The 19,103-nt window shown below is 44.3% G+C and overlaps 1 protein-coding gene across 6 annotated transcripts in view; it reads left to right on the forward strand.

The window, feature by feature from the left end:
* Positions 1–19,092, forward strand: part of cpne1 (copine I) — an 83,468-nt gene extending 64,376 nt beyond the window's left edge. For 5 of the 6 annotated variants that reach the window (XM_072244668.1, XM_072244658.1, XM_072244650.1 and 2 more), the window contains exons 7-16: positions 3,166–3,255; positions 3,978–4,076; positions 5,614–5,700; positions 6,485–6,544; positions 8,213–8,346; positions 8,446–8,500; positions 10,267–10,318; positions 11,009–11,142; positions 14,358–14,594; positions 15,861–19,092. In XM_072244668.1, the coding sequence (XP_072100769.1) occupies positions 3,166–3,255; positions 3,978–4,076; positions 5,614–5,700; positions 6,485–6,544; positions 8,213–8,346; positions 8,446–8,500; positions 10,267–10,318; positions 11,009–11,142; positions 14,358–14,594; positions 15,861–15,974 (1,062 nt within the window). In that variant the 3' untranslated portion in view covers positions 15,975–19,092. Of the gene's footprint in view, positions 1–3,165; positions 3,256–3,841; positions 3,938–3,977; positions 4,077–5,613; positions 5,701–6,484; positions 6,545–8,212; positions 8,347–8,445; positions 8,501–10,266; positions 10,319–11,008; positions 11,143–14,357; positions 14,595–15,860 lie in introns of all 6 variants that reach the window. The other variant, XM_072244685.1, reaches the window with a different exon arrangement.
* The last annotated feature ends 11 nt before the right edge of the window (positions 19,093–19,103 follow it).

Here is a 19,103-nt window from a genome sequence, read left to right on the forward strand (position 1 = left end):
ATTCCCTGTCACACACTGTTGAGCTTGAACATAGGGTTGCCAACTCTTCCCTATTTGCCGGAACATCCCGTATATGCGACTAAATTGGTTTGTCCCATATGGGACCACCCTTGTCCTATATTTCCCTCGCTAAGGTAGAGCATTACTATGAAACCTTTGGTGCGGAAATGGTGTAAAGCGAAGAAGCAATTACCATTAATTTATATGGGAAAATTTTTGAGCGTTCCCAGACCCAAAAAATAACCTACCAAATCATACCAAATAACACATAAAACTGAAAATACACTAACATATAATAAAAGTAGGAATGATATGATAAATACACAGCCTGTATAAAGTAGAAATAATGTATGTACAGTATAGTCGGGAAGATGAAGGCAAAACCGATTTGTGGGAAAAAAATCAGCACGTACGCACATGCGCACACAGGTGCCTGCGCAAGGCTTCATGGTCCTGGTAGTCTTTCCTGGGGTAAAGTGTCCTGGGATTTGACTGCTACTTTTGTCCCTTATTTGGGAGTGAGAAACTTGGCAACCCAAACTGTAAAAGACATGTTGAGGTGAGTTTAACTCTACTTGAACCGGTTGGCCGGTCCCTAAGAATATTGTCAATATTAAGCCGGTCCGCGGTGCAGAAAAGGTTGGGGACCCCTGTCTGAAGAAGAACAACAGGAACAGTTCAAGAAGTTATAGACCAGTGAGCCTTGCATCAGTGAAAAGAATTTATTAGAGAGGGTTCTTGGGATGGAATTTACTTGCATTTGGAAAAGCATGGACTTATTGAGAATGGTCACCATAGCTTTGTGCAGGCAAGGTCCTGATTCACAAACTTGATTGATCTTTTTTCGAGGGGTTAACGAAGATGAGGCTAAGGCAGTGAAGATTGTTTACATGGATGTCACTAAAACATTTGACAAGGGCTTTGTAATAGGCTGGTCCAGAAGACTACATGGGACCCACAAAGAGTTGACAAATTGGGTCCACAATTAACGTGGTCACAGATTCAAGGGTATTAGTGGAGGATGTTTCTCTGATTTACAGGTCTGTGACCAGTGGTGTTCCCCAAGGATCAATGGTGGGACTTGTGTAATAGATAAATGATCTGCTGAATATGTAGGCAGACTGATGAATAAGTTTGTAGATGGTGTGAAAATCGGTGGAGTTGTGGATAATAAGGAAATTCGTCAAAGTTTACCACATGCTAGAGATCAGTTGAAAATTTAGGCAGAGAAATGGCAGATGGCATTTAATTTGGGCATGTGTGAGGTGTTATATGTTGGACGGTTAAGTGCAAGAGGAGTGTGTACAGTAAGTGGGAGCATCCAAAGGAGAGAGGGATCGAGGGTGCAAGTTCATAGCTCCCTGAGAGCGCCCACACAAGTGTGTGAGGGGGAAGGAATAAAGACGCTTGCCTTCGTTTCGTCATGCTATTGAATGTAGAAGTTAGGGAGTCATATTGCAGATGTATATAACTTTGATTAGGCCATATTTTGGAGTTCTGTGTGCATTTCTGGTCACTCCATAACAGAATGGATGCAGAGGCTTAGGAAAGGGAGTAAAATTGGTTCACCCGTCTGTTTCCTAGATTGCAGTATATTAGTTAAGGAAAACTTAACCAAACTTGGATTGTTTTCTCTGAAGTAGCAGAAACTGAGGGCTGACCTGATAGAAATGAACAAAATTCTGAGAGACATCGATGGGGTAGGTTGTATTTTTCCCAAGGTAGAAATGTATCATTAACATTGTCATCCCATCCATCCAGCAATCTCTGACCCCCTACCATCAGGCAAGATGTACCATAGCATTAGGACAAGATCTGTTAGGAGGGGAAACAGCTTCTTCCCACAGGAGCATGAAACACCCTGCCACCACCCAAATCTCAATACGTATGAATTAAACACCAATAGTGTTTACTTTTTAACTTGCCATAAATGCACCTTATTATTAAATTACTTGTAGTATTACTTTATGATGTGTATGGGTTACTGTGTTGTGCACCTTGGTCTAGAAGGACATTGTTTCATTTAGCTCTATACATGTATATTGCTGAATGACAATAAACTTGAACTAGAAATGTGAAATACTAGAGGGTTTGGGGTGAGATGAAGTGTTTAAAGGAGATTTAAGGAGGTGAGTGCCTGGAACACACTGCATGATAAGCAGATGCAATAGCAATTATTAAGATACAGGCAGAGATAGGAGGGATGTAGACCGTTTCAGTCCTACCACCGATACCCAGATGCTGAGAGTGACTAAGACCCTGTTACTGTGGTTCCATAGGCTGCCTGATGCTGTGTAAGTGGGAAGATCCAACCTAATGTGTCCAACCTAAACCTTGGACACACGAGTTATGTGGGTTGCTCTAGGGTTAGTGACAGTGTGATGTGTATAGGAAACATGTTAGGGGAAACATTGCAACCTTTGTCACTAACGAACAGTGTCACAGTAGTATAGAGATTAGCATAACACTTACAGTACCAACAACTGGGGCTCATTTCCCGCAGCTGTCTACATTCTCCCTGTGATCACGTGCGTTTCCTCTCAGTTTCCTCCCACATTCCAAAGACGTACTGGCTAGTAGGTTAACTGGTCCCATGGGTGTAATTGGGCGACATGAGCATTTAACTGTGCTGTATCTCTAAATAAAAATAAATAAAATAATTTATTAAAATGGCCCTGGGGTGAGGGACAGTTAAATGGAGAAGCTGGGGCTGTTCTCCTTGGAGTAGGGTTCTGGGAGATTTGATAGAGATGTTGAGCATGACAGTGGTTTTAATTAAAGCAAAGACAAGCATTTTGTACTGGCAGGAATATCAGTAACCAGAGGGCAAGACTTAAGGAGCTGGAAGCCAGTTTAAGAATTTATTTGGTACTGCAGGTTGCTGGGATCTGGAATTCCTCTTTGGAAATGTAATGGAAGCCACCTCAGCAACTATCAGGAATAAACTGAAGGAGAAATGTGCAGGGCTGTGGTGAGAGAACAGGGGAGTGGTACTGATTAAATGACTACTCAAAAGCTGGTACAGGCACAATGGACAGAATGGCCTGTGTTGTTCTGAGATATTTTGGAAGTTAACTGTGGCTTATTGCAATAAAGAAAGTGAAAGCCATTTGTGTTCTAACAATGTTCTCTCTCTCTCTCTCTCTCTCTATTTCCTGCCCACAGGTTATCAAGAACAACCTGAATCCCAACTGGAAGCCCTTCTCAGTGTCCTTGCAGTCTCTGTGTAATGGTGATATGCAGAAGTCCATTAAGGTACAGTTTTTGTATCTTTATTGCTATATGTGTTGCTGCTACAATGTTTCCAGTCCTCCTTTTCGGAGCTAATCCCTGGAGCAATGCAGGAATTTAAAATGGATCTTTGTGAAGGCTGTGTTGGACAACTGAGCCGAGGGTTCGAAGAGTGCCTTTACTTTCGCATGAGCATCAAAGCATCAAAATCTGTCAAATCAGCAAGAACTTTGTACTGGGAGGCCTGCAAATGTCGCCACATTTCAGTGCCTTTAACTCCCTGGCCCTAATGGTACATCTTTGTGATGTGGAAGGAAAGCGGAAAGCAGACAGACCAACCCACATGGTCATGGGGAGAACGTACAATCTACAACCACCTGAGGACCCACTCCTTAGGAGAGCATTGTACTCAACGCAAGTGATCGCTCTGTGCTGCTGCTGCAAAGCAATAAATTCCATAATGTGTCAGTGATAATTCTGATACTTTCGGATGTGTTGATAAAGCTGAGGAGGAGCTGTAAACCCAGGTCTGGCCAAGGATCTTTGTGCCTCCCTGTTGAGCTCTTGGGGTGGATTCAGTGGTTATTCATTCACTTTGTTTGCTTGTCAGGTGGCTTGTAATGATCAGGATGAGAGCACAGCTTCGGATCTGATAGGGGAGGTGACCCTTCCCGTCTGTAAGCTGTTGGAAGCGCAGAACCAAGTGGTGAGACTTCCTCTAACTCTCGCTGTTACCTGTCCTGTAGGTCACATGCTTTGACTATGATGGTGATGGTTCTCATGATCTGATAGGACTCTTTGAAACTAACTTCTCTAAACTGCAGCAAGTGGAATCTGGGACCCCGGTGAGCATTTTCTTTTGTTGCTGAATCTTTACAAATGGAAGCTAATATTGCAGACCCTATAGTGCTGAAGTGTCGTCTATTGATGACTTGTAAACTTGGGCACTGCAATTCCTGTAAATTGAAAATGATTTGTACACTGCTTTTATAGTCTTCCTTCTGCTGGATTTCCTCCGTCTCCTTTTCCTTGTACATTTCATTCCCCTTTCCCTGGTATTTTCCTTATTCATTGTGTCTGTCTGTCTGCCTCTCTCCTCCCCACTACACCCTCCTCGAGGAAAACTGATTCAAAGACTCAAAATAGACTTAATTATCGAAGTATGTATTCAGTATGCATCCCTGAGATTCATCTTCCTGCAGGCCGCCCCGAAACAAAGAAAGACCGTGGAACCCATTCAAAGAAAACATAAAACAGCCAATGTGTGAAAAAAGAACGAATCGTGTAAATGACCCAAAAAAACGCGAGAGAATAATACTGAATATTAAACATCAAACTACAGGGTCCTTGAGACAGTCTGGGAATATTCAGTTCAATTCAATTTAGTGCTGCTGTTTATTAACTGCAGTCTGTGTAGAAGTGCCCCAATCAAAATTGCGCAAAATAGCAATAAAAAAGAGTAGCGAGAAACACATGTAACATAAACTGCAGAGCCCTCTTGAACAGATGTTCAATCTATGAGCCACACTGTTCAAACCTTGCCCAAGATCCAAGACTCCTGCACCTGAGGTTGGGTTTCTGCTGATGGACACTGCACAGACCTCAGCATCTTTAACAGGGTCTTGCAGGCATTGGAGTCATGGTCAAGGAGGCCATAACACAAAACTGAAGTCTGAGCACTTTGTGTGCTTGACTAATAAGCGCCATTACTGCCACAGCCTTGCTCTACTTCAGAATCTGGCTCCTGCCCATCGTCATGTGATGCCAGTGCAGGAGGAGAGCACTGACAGCTCCTTGAAAAAGCTTCTCTGTTAGTCGTATAGTTGCCCCCCCCCGTGCTCTCCCAACAACTGTGAAGACTTTCACATCGAGGTCTGCGCCATTGACCCAGTGATGCACTTTTCCAAGACAGCTGAAAGTTTCCATTCAAGTATGTGAAAATGTGAACCCTGAAGCAAATTGGATTGTCATTCAAAACCCTCCTCCTTCACTAAATGTTTCTGGGGAAGAAAATGAGGCCTCCTTGCCCAAGGCAGAGTTGTGACACAGAATTCTGGAATATAGTTTATCAGGATTCCCATCTCATTCATTAATTAATTGACTCAATCAGCAGCAAAATGCTGGGAGTTATTGTCAGTGCTGGCATCCTGCTCACCAGTGCCCAGTTCAGGTTTCACTATGGTCACCAGCTGCACACCACATCAGGTTTGATCAAATGCACACAATCGAGCTGAACTCTGTTGGAGGTGGGGTTAGAGGGATTATAAGAAAGCAAACACAAGGAGTTCCTCGACCTCGATATAGCCAGTCTGTGAGGGAGAGCTGGAAGCAAGCTTCCAGTGCTGATGTTAAACATTGAATACTGTTCTTGTTCTCCTGAAGATTGAGTTTGAATGCATCAACCCAGAGAAGCAAAGGAAGAAGAAAAGCTACAAGAATTCCGGCATTATTCGGGTGCGATCATGTAAGGTACAGAATTCCATTTCAGTTTCAGTGACTACTCCCTGGGCTGTTCTTTTAAATTACTTCCAAACTTTTGTTCACATGGTACGAACCCATTCCACTCATCTGTCCTGTCTTACAGAAGCCCAGACGGACATTCAGTCCATTGATCATTAAGCAGGAACTAGGAACCATTGTTCTTTTCCATTTCTGCAGTGTATTTTTTAAAGCGATTAAAATTTATCTTTATTTGTCACACATACATTAAGGCCTACACTGAAATGTGCCGTTTGTGTCATCGACCAACACAGTCCAAGGATGTACTGGGGGCAGCCCGCAAGTGTTGCCAAGCTTCTAGCACCAACATAGCATGTCCGACCCTAACCCATACCTCTTTGCAATTGGGAGGAAACCCACATTTCACAGGGAGAATGTACAGCAGAAGGAATTGAACCAGGGGTGCTGGTAACACTAACAGCTACCCTCTGGGCCGCCTGATTTGTGTATTTTATTTTGAACTCAGCTGGCTCGTATCTGAACTCAGTTTGCTGCCTTTGCTGTTCATACCTGACTGCCCAGATCTCCCTGTCCCAACCCAATAAAAACATCAGACTGCCTTGTGCACCCTCCCTGAATCATTCTTAACAGCCTTTGGGATTCCACCTCCCAGTGTGTGGAAGAAGCCGTGTGCAGTGACATTAATGTGTTCAATTAACCCACTGGAGGGACTTGCTTGTCTCTGGTCTACCCTTGCCCGTTGTTTTCTGTTCAGTGGTTGTGCTGTTTGTATCTTATTGATTTTATTTTACAGATAGAAACGGATTTCTCTTTCCTTGATTATGTTATGGGAGGATGTCAGATCAATTTCACAGTGAGTATATTTCATTAGTTAGACACAGATGGGCTACTATGTTCTAGAGAAGTAAAACACACAAATTGCTGGAAGATCTGTGGAAGCAAAGGGGTGGTAGGTATTTCTGTTTCAGACCTACATAACCAGAGTCTCAGTCCAAAACATTGACCATCGCTTCTGCCTCCACACCTCCTCTAGCAGTTTGTTTTCTACCCCAGATTTCACAAGGTGTTTCATTCGGTTCATGAGATGATCAGGAGACGCTGAGTGGTTTGTGCTGATCAACCAGACTTTTGAAAACATGGCCTCGTTTCTCAATCATCATGTTTAATTTGCTTGTGCACAAGGAGGACAGCTCAGCCCTGATCACCAAACCTCTGCTCAGAATTGTCAATTACTTACTGGTGACGACCAATTGAAAACCTTATTTGCATATGTAGATGACCAATCACAGTATGGTCTTCAGATATTAATAACTAATAGTACTTAATCCTTTAGTCTGTACGTTGGTTTTAGTGAGGGTTATTGCTTTTGTTTTTAAGATTAGGGTTAGCCTTATTTGTCACATGTGCATTGAAACACACAATGAAATGCGTCATTTGTATCAACAACCAACACAGTCCGGGGTTATGCTGGGGGCAGCCCACAAGTGTCACCGTGCATCCGGTATCGATGTAGCATGCCCACAGCTTACTACCCTAACCCGTACATCTTTGAAATGTGGCAGGAAACCCACAAGCTCACAGGGAGAATGCTCAAATTGCAGCCTGATCGCTGGCACTGTAAAGTGTTACACTCACTGCGCGGCAACTGTTCCACACCCCCTATGCTACCGAGCAGCCTCCTGCTTAATCCTGCTTTGGCACCTTTATCCTGGTGCTGCTGGTGTTCAGAGCTGTATAAAGAGGAGTTAATCTTTCAAGGGCCTGACTCTGTACAGCTGCACAGCATCTTAACCCTTGTCATGCTGCAACTTTCAACTGGTCAGTGTAAAACTGTAGCATGCAGTTGTACTGCCTAATGTGGGGGGTGTAGTGACTGTGTGACCAGCCTACATGATCAGTCCCAGTACAATGACAAACGCTGAGGATCCCTACCACCCATCCCACCAACTCTTTGACCCACTCCCATCAGGAAGCAGGTACAGGCGCATCAGGGCTTGGACTGCTGGACTGGGCAACAGCTTCTTTCCCCTGGCCATGAGACTAATGAATACCCTGTCACCACAGAGGTCTCATCACTAGGACAGTGAGCTGTTTATTGTTCACCTATGCTACACCCTACATGCACTTTGAATTGTAGTTTAATTCATTGTGGTAATATTTTTTACGTGCTGTGTGCGTACCATGGTCCAGAGGAACATTGTTTCATTTGGTTGTCTATGTGTACAGTCAGATGACAATACATCTGAACTTGAATGTAAAATAAAAACACCAGGTGCTGGAAATCTGAAATAAAGTTGGGAAATGCTCAGGAGGTTAGGCAGCATTTGTGAAGAGAGAAACAGTGTTACATGCCTGAGATGTTGACCTGCTCTTTTTACAGATAGGTGCTGGATGTTCCCACCATTGTCTGTTTTTATTCACAAAACTGTGTACACAGGCTTCAGGGAATTTTTGCTATTTGTGAAGGTTCAGATTTTTGTTTATTTTATTAAATGTTCTCTACAATTTTTATCCCCCTCAGGTTGGGATCGACTTTACTGGCTCCAATGGAGATCCTCGCTCACCCGACTCCCTGCATTATATCAGCCCAAACGGAGTTAATGAATACCTGACTGCTGTATGGTCTGTTGGGCAGGTCATTCAGGATTATGACACGTAAGATTTCCTCCTCCCAGTCCAGAACTTTGTCTCAACTGATAGCTTGAACAGCCTATTTGAATCTGGCTGATTGTTGCATTCCCTCTGTCTCCACAGGGATAAGCTGTTCCCTGCGTTTGGATTTGGTGCTCAGATCCCTCCGAACTGGCAGGTAGGTGTGTCTGTGGTATGCAGTGCTGGTGTTTCTGTAGAGCCCTTTCTACTCTGGTCTTTGCACGCTGTGTTAGAGGATTGGATTGGATTGGTGGTCCCGGTGCTGCATTCTGTTCCAGTCCGGTTCTGTTACTTTATTCTCCAATGCAATTCTCAATCACAAAAGAAACTGAATTCATAACAAAGTCTGTCTGTTGTTATTGATGGGACAGATTTATTGCTGGTCCAAATAACCACATGTTCTAATCCAGTAGCCCCACCTAAACTGGAGATACTTTTTGTGCACTCGTGTATTATAACTGTGCACCCTCGGTGGTGTGAAGCTACCTCTCTTAGTTATTCCATTATTGTCCCTTTGTACCATTATGTTTGCTTTTAGGATTGGAAAGAATTAGAATTTATTTTATTTCTGACATCCATCCCACAACATGGAGTAAAAATCTTTATGTTGCATCTCCACCGCTATGTACAAGCAATAAGGAAGGGAAATGTGGGAGAATATTGCGGAGACACTCAGATTGTATACAGAGTAGTTTTGCATATGTGTCTGTACAGTAAGATACAATGTACAGTTAGATATGCAATCAGATCAATGTGTATTGATAAATCTGGTGGCCTGTTGGTCCTGGCCTTAATGCTGCGGTACCATTTTCCAGATGGAAGCAGCTGAAGCGGTTCGTGATTTTACACTTGTTGCTGTGTTTATAATTCCCACGTACACTGTTTCCACCAGACTTCTCATGAACATTAATATCTTGCTGTAATAAGAATCTGCAGAGCCTCATATGCCCACTACCTCCATTCAGTCTCTTCCCCTTCCTGTAATGTATGGCTGCACATGCTAAACTTTCCAAAATCCGAATGTAGTTGTGTCATTTGACTGTACCACCAAGCTGACCGTGCTTTCTTCTGCCTCTGGACAGGTGAGGAAGCCCCTCAATTGTTGTAGTACTGTGTAAGGGAGTGGTAACCAAGAAATGTACTCTCACTTTAGACATGGGAGCAGAGTTAGGCCATTCAGCCCATCGAGTCTGCTCTGCCATTATTGTCTACAAATGTAAGAATGAAAAAGTATTACATGGTTTATTATTGTAAATCATTAATAAAATTTACTTTGGATTAGAAAATGTCACGTTAACCCCAATGGCCTACATTAGTAGCTGTTGTTCCCAATGAGCTGAGTTACACAGCTCACCATAACCATGCTGATGTAAAGTACCTGTCTATACTCCCATTTAATAGCACTTTACAGCTCAGAGCCTTGAGTCCTAATCTCTGGGTCATTTTCTTTGTGGAGGAGTATTTGTTTGAGGCATTACTCAGAGCCTTGCCTCCTTACTGGCCCTTGGGTTGGTCTGCTGGCATCTGAATCATCAGCCAGTTTCCTGTGGATACAGGCAGTAATGTAAAGAAAGATTCCTTACCTCCCTTCCATTGGGAAGGAGGTACAGGAGCATCAGGACAAGAACCGCCAGACTGGGTAACAGTCTCTTCCCTCAGGCTGTGAAACTAATGAATACTCTGCCACCACCAACGTCTCGTCACCGGGACAGCGAGCTGCTGACTGTTTACATGTGCTGCATGCTACATGCACTTTGAATTATATTTTATTAACTTACTTATGGTAGTATTTTGGATTAGTTGTTGTGTGCGATGTTTTGTAGGTACACCATGCTCCAGAGGAATGTTGTTTCATTTGGTTGTATACATGTACAGTGAGATGGCAATAAACTGAACTTAAATTCTGTTTTCTTTTTTCCTCAGGTGTCCCATGAGTTCCCCTTAAATTTTAACCCCAACAATCCATACTGCCAAGGTAGGAGGATTGTCTGTCGATCTGTCGCCACAGAAGGAGGGTAGTGGGTGAATATTTTCAAAGTAACACGCCCAAAATGCTGGAGGAACTCGGCGGGCCTGGCCGCATCTATAGAAAAGAGTACAGTCGGTGTTTTGGTCTGTCAATCTGTCGCCACAGTGGGTGATGTTGACTGTACTCTGTTCCATAGATATTGCCTGGCCTGCTGAGTTCCTCCAGCATCCTGTGTGTGTTGCTTAGATATACAGTCTTGTTTGTGAATGTTTTCTATCCTGATTAATGAAAATTGGAAAACTGCAGATGCTGGAAATCTGAAACTCAAGGCCATGGGTTAAGGATGAAAGATGAAATATTTAAGGGGAACCTGAGGGGGAACTACTTCACTCGGAGGGTGGTGAGAGTGTGGAACGAGCTGCCAGCAGGAGTGGTGGATGCGGGTTTGATTTCAGCATTTGAGAAGTTCGGATAGTACATGGATGGGAGGGGAGTGTGCAACTGCTCCAGGTGTTTGTGGACGGGTCTAGGCAGAATAACTGTTTGGCACAAGGGTCTGTTTCTGTGCTGTAGTGACTCTGGGCAAATCATTGACTGTTGTGCCCATTGTTGGAGTTGAATTCAGACCCTGCTTTTGCATTTTCTGTCCACTGGTTTGGTGATTTCGGATGGGTTAATGATGTTCTCTCACAACAGGTGTGCAAGGTATTATCGATGCATATCGCAATGCGCTTGTCAACGTTCGACTCTATGGGCCAACCAACTTCTCGCCCATAATAACACACGTGTCCCGTTTCGCATCCACCTCGGCTCAGCAACAGGTGGCAGGGGTGAGTGTGATCCACATTGTGGGCCGTTGGCAAGGGGAATGGGCAGGAACTTCCTTCGCAGCCTGCCAGCTTCACCCAGTCCTGTGCCCACTGTAGGGATATGCAGTTAATGCCTGCATGCGCTTGCCACAATTCAGATCTACGTTTAAAGTTTGGCTCATAGGGTGGGTTTTGTGTGGGACAGAGTGGAGGGAGTAATCTGGAAACCTGGGGTTTAATGTCACACTGGAATAAGGGCTGGATGTTGAGGATGTCAGTGCTGGAGAACAGAGAGGTTTGCTGTCTTAAAGAATCTAAGAGGAGATGAGTGTGGACAACAGGAGGAAGAGAAGGAGGAGGAGATCCAGGAGGAAGTAGTAGGCAGGTGAGAAAAAGTAAAAGGTCAGAGTGGTGAATGTGGCGGCGGAGGGAGGTGGTTGAATTTGTTCACCAGAGAGAGAAATCGATACTCACACCATCAGGTTGGAGGATATGCAGACGAAATATAGGGGGTTGCTCCTCTACCCTGAGGGTGGCCTCATCTTGGCACAAGAGGAAGCCATGGATCGACCTGTCAGAATTAAAATATTTGGCCACCAGGAAGTCTCACTTGTGGCGTAAGGTGCAGAAGTGTTTGACAAATCGCCACACTTGTTTAAACTAAACTCCATCTGCCATTATCTTCCATTTCTCCACTCAGATTATGCTCCCTTGTGTTAGTCATTTCCAGCCTGGGGAAAAAGTCTGGATGTCCACTTAATCTAGGCCTTTTATCATCTTATAAGCCTCTATCAAATTTCCTCTCATCTCCTTCACTCCAGAGAGAAAAGCCCTAGCTCGCTCAGCTGTTACTCATAAGACATACTGTCTAATCCAGTGGTCCCCAACCTCCAGGCCGTGGACTGATACATTGCCGCAAAGAATGCAGTGGTATGGCGGTAGTCAGAACACACCCAGCACATCTTTAAGAAAAAAGCTGAAATAAACAAGCTAATTAATTATCTCTGGGCTCTCCCCCCCCCCCCCATTTCTTTCTCCCTAGGCCTTTTTTCCCATGATCCTTTCATATCCCTTTTGCCATTGAACTGTCCAGCTCTTGGCTCCATCCCTTCCCCTCCTGTCTTCTATCATTTTGGATCTCCCCCTCCCTCTCCCACTTTCAAATCTCTTACTAGCTCTTCTTTCAGTTAGTCCTGACGAAGGGTCTCGGCCCGGAATGTTGACTGTACCTCTTCCTAGAGATGCTGCCTGGCCTGCTGCGTTCACCAGCAACTTTTATGTGTGTTAATTAATTAGGTGCCGCCCAGCACGTAAATGTCAGCCCAGATCAGAGGCGATTGCCGATTGCGTCGCAACGATCAGCAGTAAACATGACATTCCAGATGTTGTCTCATCAGGATTTTATAGAGCTGCAACATTAAATTAAAGCCAATGAATCTATTTATTATGTGGTTTTGAGGTATTGTTGGAAAATGCTGTATGGGGACAGAGGGTCCAGTGAGATGGAGGAACTGAGCGAAATACTTGTTAGTAGGGAAGTGGTGTTAGGTAAATTGAAGGGATTGAAGGCAGATAAATCCCCAGGGCCAGATGGTCTGCATCCCAGAGTGCTTAAGGAAGTAGCCCAAGAAATAGTGGATGCATTAGTGATAATTTTTCAAAACTTGTTAGATTCTGGACTAGTTCCTGAGGATTGGAGGGTGGCTAATGTAACCCCATTTTTTAAAAAAGGAGGGAGAGAGAAACCGGGGAATTATAGACCGGTTAGCCTAACGTCGGTGTTGGGGAAACTGCTGGAGTCAGTTATCAAAGATGTGATAACAGCACATTTGAAAAGTGGTGAAATCATCGGACAAAGTCAACATGGATTTGTGAAAGGAAAATCATGTCTGACGAATCTCATAGAATTTTTTGAGGATGTAACTAGTAGAGTGGATAGGGGAGAACCAGTGGATGTGGTATATTTGGATTTTCAAAAGGCTTTTGACAAGGTCCCACACAGGAGATTAGTGTGCAAACTTAAAGCACATGGTATTGGGGGTAAGGTATTGATGTGGATGGAGAATTGGTTAGCAGACAGGAAGCAAAGAGTGGGAATAAACGGGACCTTTTCAGAATGACAGGCGGTGACTAGTGGGGTACCGCAAGGCTCAGTGCTGGGACCCCAGTTGTTTACAATATATATTAATGACTTGGATGAGGGAATTAAATGCAGCATCTCCAAGTTTGCGGATGACACGAAGCTGGGTGGCAGTGTTAGCTGTGAGGAGGATGCTAAGAGGATGCAGAGTGACTTGGATAGGTTAGGTGAGTGGGCAAATTCATGGCAGATGCAATTTAATGTGGATAAATGTGAAGTTATCCACTTTGGTAGCAAAAATAGGAAAACAGATTATTATCTGAATGGTGGCCGATTAGGAAAAGGGGAGGTGCAACGAGACCTGGGTGTCATTATACACCAGTCATTGAAAGTGGGCATGCAGGTACAGCAGGCGGTGAAAAAGGCGAATGGTATGCTGGCATTTATAGCAAGAGGATTCGAGTACGGGAGCAGGGAGGTACTACTGCAGTTGTACAAGGCCTTGGTGAGACCACAGCTGGAGTATTGTGTGCAGTTTTGGTCCCCTAATCTGAGGAAAGACATCCTTGCCATAGAGGGAGTACAAAGAAGGTTCACCAGGTTGATTCCTGGGATGGCAGGACTTTCATATGAAGAAAGACTGGATGAACTGGGCTTGTACTCGTTGGAATTTAGAAGATTGAGGGGGGATCTGATTGAAACGTATAAAATCCTAAAGGGATTGGACAGGCTAGATGCAGGAAGATTGTTCCCAATGTTGGGGAAGTCCAGAACGAGGGGTCACAGTTTGAGGATAAAGGGGAAGCCTTTTAGGACCGAGATTAGGAAAAACTTCTTCACACACAGAGTGGTGAATCTGTGGAATTCTCTGCCACAGGAAACAGTTGAGGCCAGTTCATTGGCTATACTTAAGAGGGAGTTAGATATGGCCCTTGTGGCTACGGGGGTCAGGGGGTATGGAGGGAAGGCTGGGGCGGGGTTCTGAGTTGGATGATCAGCCACGATCATAATAAATGGCGGTGCAGGCTCGAAGGGCCGAATGGCCTACTGCACCTATGTTCTATGTTTCTATGAGTTGCAAACTGCTTTCTGTGGGTGATTCATGCTGCAGCTTTCATGACATGGAGTTTACATCCTCTGCTTTTTTCGTCTCCAGCAATATTATGTCCTGTTGATCATCACTGACGGAGAGATAACAGACTTGGACCAGACCAGGAATGCCATTGTGGAAGCCTCCAAGTTGCCCATGTCCATCATCATCGTGGGTGTCGGGAGTGCTGATTTCAAGGCCATGGAGTTTCTCGATGGGGATGATGGCGTCCTAAAATCACTCTCTGGAGAGCCCGTAGCCCGAGACATTGTGCAATTTGTTCCATTCAGACAGTTTCAGAATGTAAGTCCGACACAGTAACCAGACCATCCTCCCTCAGCACAATAAAGTAAACCAATACCTGAGCCCCAGTCTCAGCTGCCAGTACTGACCTGTTGGTAGTGCTCCCACTTCTGGGTCAGAAGCCTTTGGGGTTTCAGTCTCACTCCAAGGACTGAAACTTGAACATTCAGCTGACACAGACCTTGATGCATGAATCCATGAGCATTCAGCTTGTTACATGAATACATTGAAGGGAGGCCCCTTGTCTACTGGCTGTGAAAGGTCCCAAAGTCCTGTCTATACTGTGGGGTTGCTGGATCAGTGGTGCAGCAGCCTGACAACTCCAGTCACTCGGGTTCAATCTGGACCTCAGCTGCTGTCTTTGTGGAGTCTGCACTTCTCCCTTGGACCCTGTGGATTTCCCTTGAGTGCTTCAGCTAACTCCCACAGGCCACTACAATGGTTGATAGGTTAATTGGCCACTGTAGATTGCTGATATAAGTGGTAGAATCTATGGAGAGTTATGGATATGTGGGGGTCAGGTTACAGGGAAAAGTAGTGTGAGCTGGGCAAAGACTTGGCAGGGTGAAATGGCCTCTCTGTGTGCCACATTGGATCTGGTTATATTGATCCAGAAGTTCTTCAAAAGTCAGGAATGAGACATCAAACTTGGTGGATACAGCCACCTTATTAAATGTTACAGAAACACAGAACAAAACAAATGAAAAAAGACGAAGTTGTGGTTTCTCAGACTAGAGCTAACAACATTCCGATGATAACTATTAACCACTAAAACAGCCGGATTAAAGTGGTGTAATATCTGCAGAAAAACTGAGAATCTAGAAAATACCTGAGCAACATACACACAAATGCTGGAGGAACTCAGCAGGCCAGGCAGTATCTTTAGAAAAGAGTACAGTCGATGATTCGGGCCAAGACCTTTCAACAGGACATGCTGGAGGGTCTCAGCCCGAAACATCGACTGTACCCTTTTCCAAAGATGCTGCCTGGCCTGCTGAGTTCCTCCAGCATTGTGTGTCTGTGTCGCTTGGATTTCCAGCATCTGCAGATTTTCTCTTGTTTGTGATTAGAAAATACCTGAATCAGCTATACTACAATTACACACATACAGTAGCTGATTATAGCAAGCATAGGAAAGTTAAACTACAAGGAAGATGGAAGAAAAATAGCCATTCTACACAATAATCCAACAGCTGTGGAGAAGCTTGGTGAGGATGTGCAGTTGTTTCTCTTGGTGGTAATTCTGATTTGTTTTTCTCACTCCAGGCTCCAAAGGAAGCTCTGGCACAAACTGTTCTGGCTGAAGTGCCGAAGCAGTTGGTATCTTACTACAAGATGAGAAACCTGCCACCAGTGAATCCTCCGAACCCAGCCCAGTAGTAGTGCCCAAGTGGAGAAATGTGTGGCACTCAGCCTTGCCTTGATCAGCCCCTGGTTGAGTATGCTGATTGTGACTGGGACTGCCATGATTCCTCAGTGACCAGGGAAGCCTCCCTCCTGGTGACTGTACTTACACAGAATCAGCATTGCCAACACTTACCGATTCTGCAGGACATGGGGGATTTGTGATCTGCTTTAAAGCATCGTCTCAGCTGATAGCTCATCCCCACGCAAGGGAACCAAATTAAATTGCAATGCTTGCATCCTTATGGCAGACTGTACTGGAGTACTTGTGAGTGTTGGCAATGCTGCCTTGTAACTGACCTGATGTGTACTGAGTTTGCAATCAAAACCTTTTATTGACTGATTCCTGGGGATGTTGGGGAGAGGCGTTTGGAGTTGGGATTTGTAGATCTGAATGTACCCCTTACTGGTTTGGATGGGATATTGGTGTGTTCCCCAACCTGGTCATTCCTCCTTAACCTTCAGCTGTGAGCTGGTATTCCTGGCTTCAATCAGTGTCCAGATTCACTAACAAGTGTGATTCAGGTTTAACCCAGACCAGGCAGTTTAGTAACAAATGTCTAGAAGCTCTGTCCACTGCTGGTCATTATGATCTATGTCAAGTACTCTGATCTTCAACCTGTCAACAACACTAATCTGAACACATCATGCTGCCTGACTTCCTGAGTTCCATTTTGTGGATATTGATAAAGAAACCATCCACCACACAGCACTCTTTATTTCTGATTCACGGTACAGCACACACTGGCTAACCTCAGTAGCATTGCAGTTATAAAACTAGGCTCACTCTGCTTGCTGTGTTGCTGCGGGTGAATAGTTAACACTATCCATCCTCAGTGACTGACCCCAGGAACAGATCAGGACAGTTGCAGGTCCCTGTACAGGGCTAATTTTGGGACTTAGCTGCTGTACAGAACATGAAGATAATTCAGATTATTGTCACAGCTGTGTAGTAATGTGGGGTTGTCACTGTACAAGGGATTGGCTCACTGCTTAATACTGCTCTTCAGTGTTGCACACCTCAATTCCAAAGCTTTCTATGCACTTTATATGACTCTGCCTAACAAGCTGTGCATATAACCATGACTAATATATATATAGATGCAGCGTATTGCCATGGCATCACAGAATGCTTTTCTTGTCAGTTACTGTAAGCCATAAGTGATTGCTTAAACTCTACTAACTTGGGTTTAATATTTAACTTGCTGAGCTTGCTGACACTTTATTGACAGTCGGCACTGGGTGTTATTTATGCTGCCCTTTCTGAATTCTCTCCTCTCAGCCAGGCAGACAATAGTGAAGTGTCTATGCTGGTCAGGTAAAGGGTGTCTTGTAGCACAAGTGAGCAAAAGTGGGTCTCAAACTGCCTGCTGATATTTTGATTTTGTTTTATACTTTATGGACCAGAACATTAAAATGCAAGGTCATTTTCTACTAAGAGGTGAAAACAGCAGAGGTGGGATGTTCCCAAAGCGAAAAGCCCCTGATGTAGTTGTCTTGTTTGAGTGATTCCTATAGACACAGCCCTGTGATGTGTGCAGCGTCATCCTCCAATAACTAATGAACTGCTTGTGGGATCAGTCCTCAAAATGAACTATTAAAGTTTGTAATCATCAACTTGTTCCTCTTTCCCCATCTTGTTCCTTCCTGAACATTAGCCCAGTATTATTTGTACAGGTCATTGTAAATGGTCCTGTGGTTAGGCGAGGGTTAAATCGTTGGGTTGCTGGGCCGAGCGGCTCGGGCAGGTAGGGCATGTTCCACACACTCTGAAATAAAATAAGTAACCCCCTGCAGTGATTGGTGGGAACATGTTCAGTTGGTAGTCTGCAGGTCAGCAACCAATAATTTCCCCAGGGCTGATCTGATCATTTCAACCACGACCTCTGTTATCACATTGCGATGAAAACAAGATCAAAGATCAATGCAAAGTTCACAGTGAAAGGCTATCGGCTAATCAAAAGGTCTCCTGTCAATAGCGTCCAGTGTTGCTGTAGATCTAAGGCGCTCGCTCCTGTCAAAAGCTGGCAGACATCAGTCTTTGAAAGTACACAAGACACAGTGTCACAGAATCACTGTTAAGGAGAGGTCGTGCAGATTAGTCTTTCTGAAAATTAGTTCTAAAGCACTACAGGACAGAACAAGCCCTTCTGCCCATCAGGTCCATGCCTAATCCCATCAACATGTTATGAAATCTTCACTTTCACAAGAACAGTGTAGTAGCTATAGAGTTAGCAATCTTGGGGTGGGTTTAAGTATAAAATGTTTTGTATTAACATAAAATATCTTTAAATTGATGTTTGTCATCAGCAATCTGATACCAGGGTTTATAGATGAGGGATTGGTGCTTTGAATTTCTGCTGAACCTCTGCTTTCTGATGTCTGCCAAATGTTCCATTAACAGGGAATGGGGTCTTGGGAATTTTGGCTGGGGTCTATTGTTAGGTGGGATCTCATGCTAATGGCTAGTGTTTAATCTTTTCCTGTGCTGGTGGCTGGTTTCCCCCTACGAGGTTTGCCAGTTTGTGGATCTCTGTCCCGTCCCTCACAGTGAGAAATTGCTCAGTGTGTCCCTTTGCTGGCAGGCAGCCAGGGCAGGGTCCCAAACCCCACTCGTCCCACCCCTAACCAGACGCAGACCATGACCATGCTGGTGACAGTGTTTTGCCCACTGCCTCACTGCACAGTTATGTCACTGGGACTGCACCGCTGGGAGCCAGCATATCACCTGGAGTCTGTGTCACCCAGGCACCTGCTGGTGTCTGCAGTATTGTGCCAAACTTGTTTTAATACACTCTGATTTCCTCTGAAAGCTAAATCCCATCATTTCAGTTCCTAAATTCATTCACAGTGCCTCAAGTCCTCCTGGATTGTGAATGTCTGTTTAATAAAAAATGCATCTGGGGGTTAGATAATTCTTCCCTCCATCCATCTCCTCCCACCCTCTCTCCCATTTAGAGACAGAATGAACTAGTCTTATTGAGACCAAATATTGTCAAAACAATCTCTTTAGTAGAAAATGACCCAGAAATACAGTACCACCTTATTTTTACTATGATTGTGGGTTTTGAATAAATAAATAAATCGTGTTTTACGTGTGTGTGT

The sequence above is a fragment of the Mobula birostris genome, chromosome 2 (assembly GCF_030028105.1).
Source record: "Mobula birostris isolate sMobBir1 chromosome 2, sMobBir1.hap1, whole genome shotgun sequence".
Classification (NCBI taxonomy): domain Eukaryota; kingdom Metazoa; phylum Chordata; class Chondrichthyes; order Myliobatiformes; family Myliobatidae; genus Mobula; species Mobula birostris.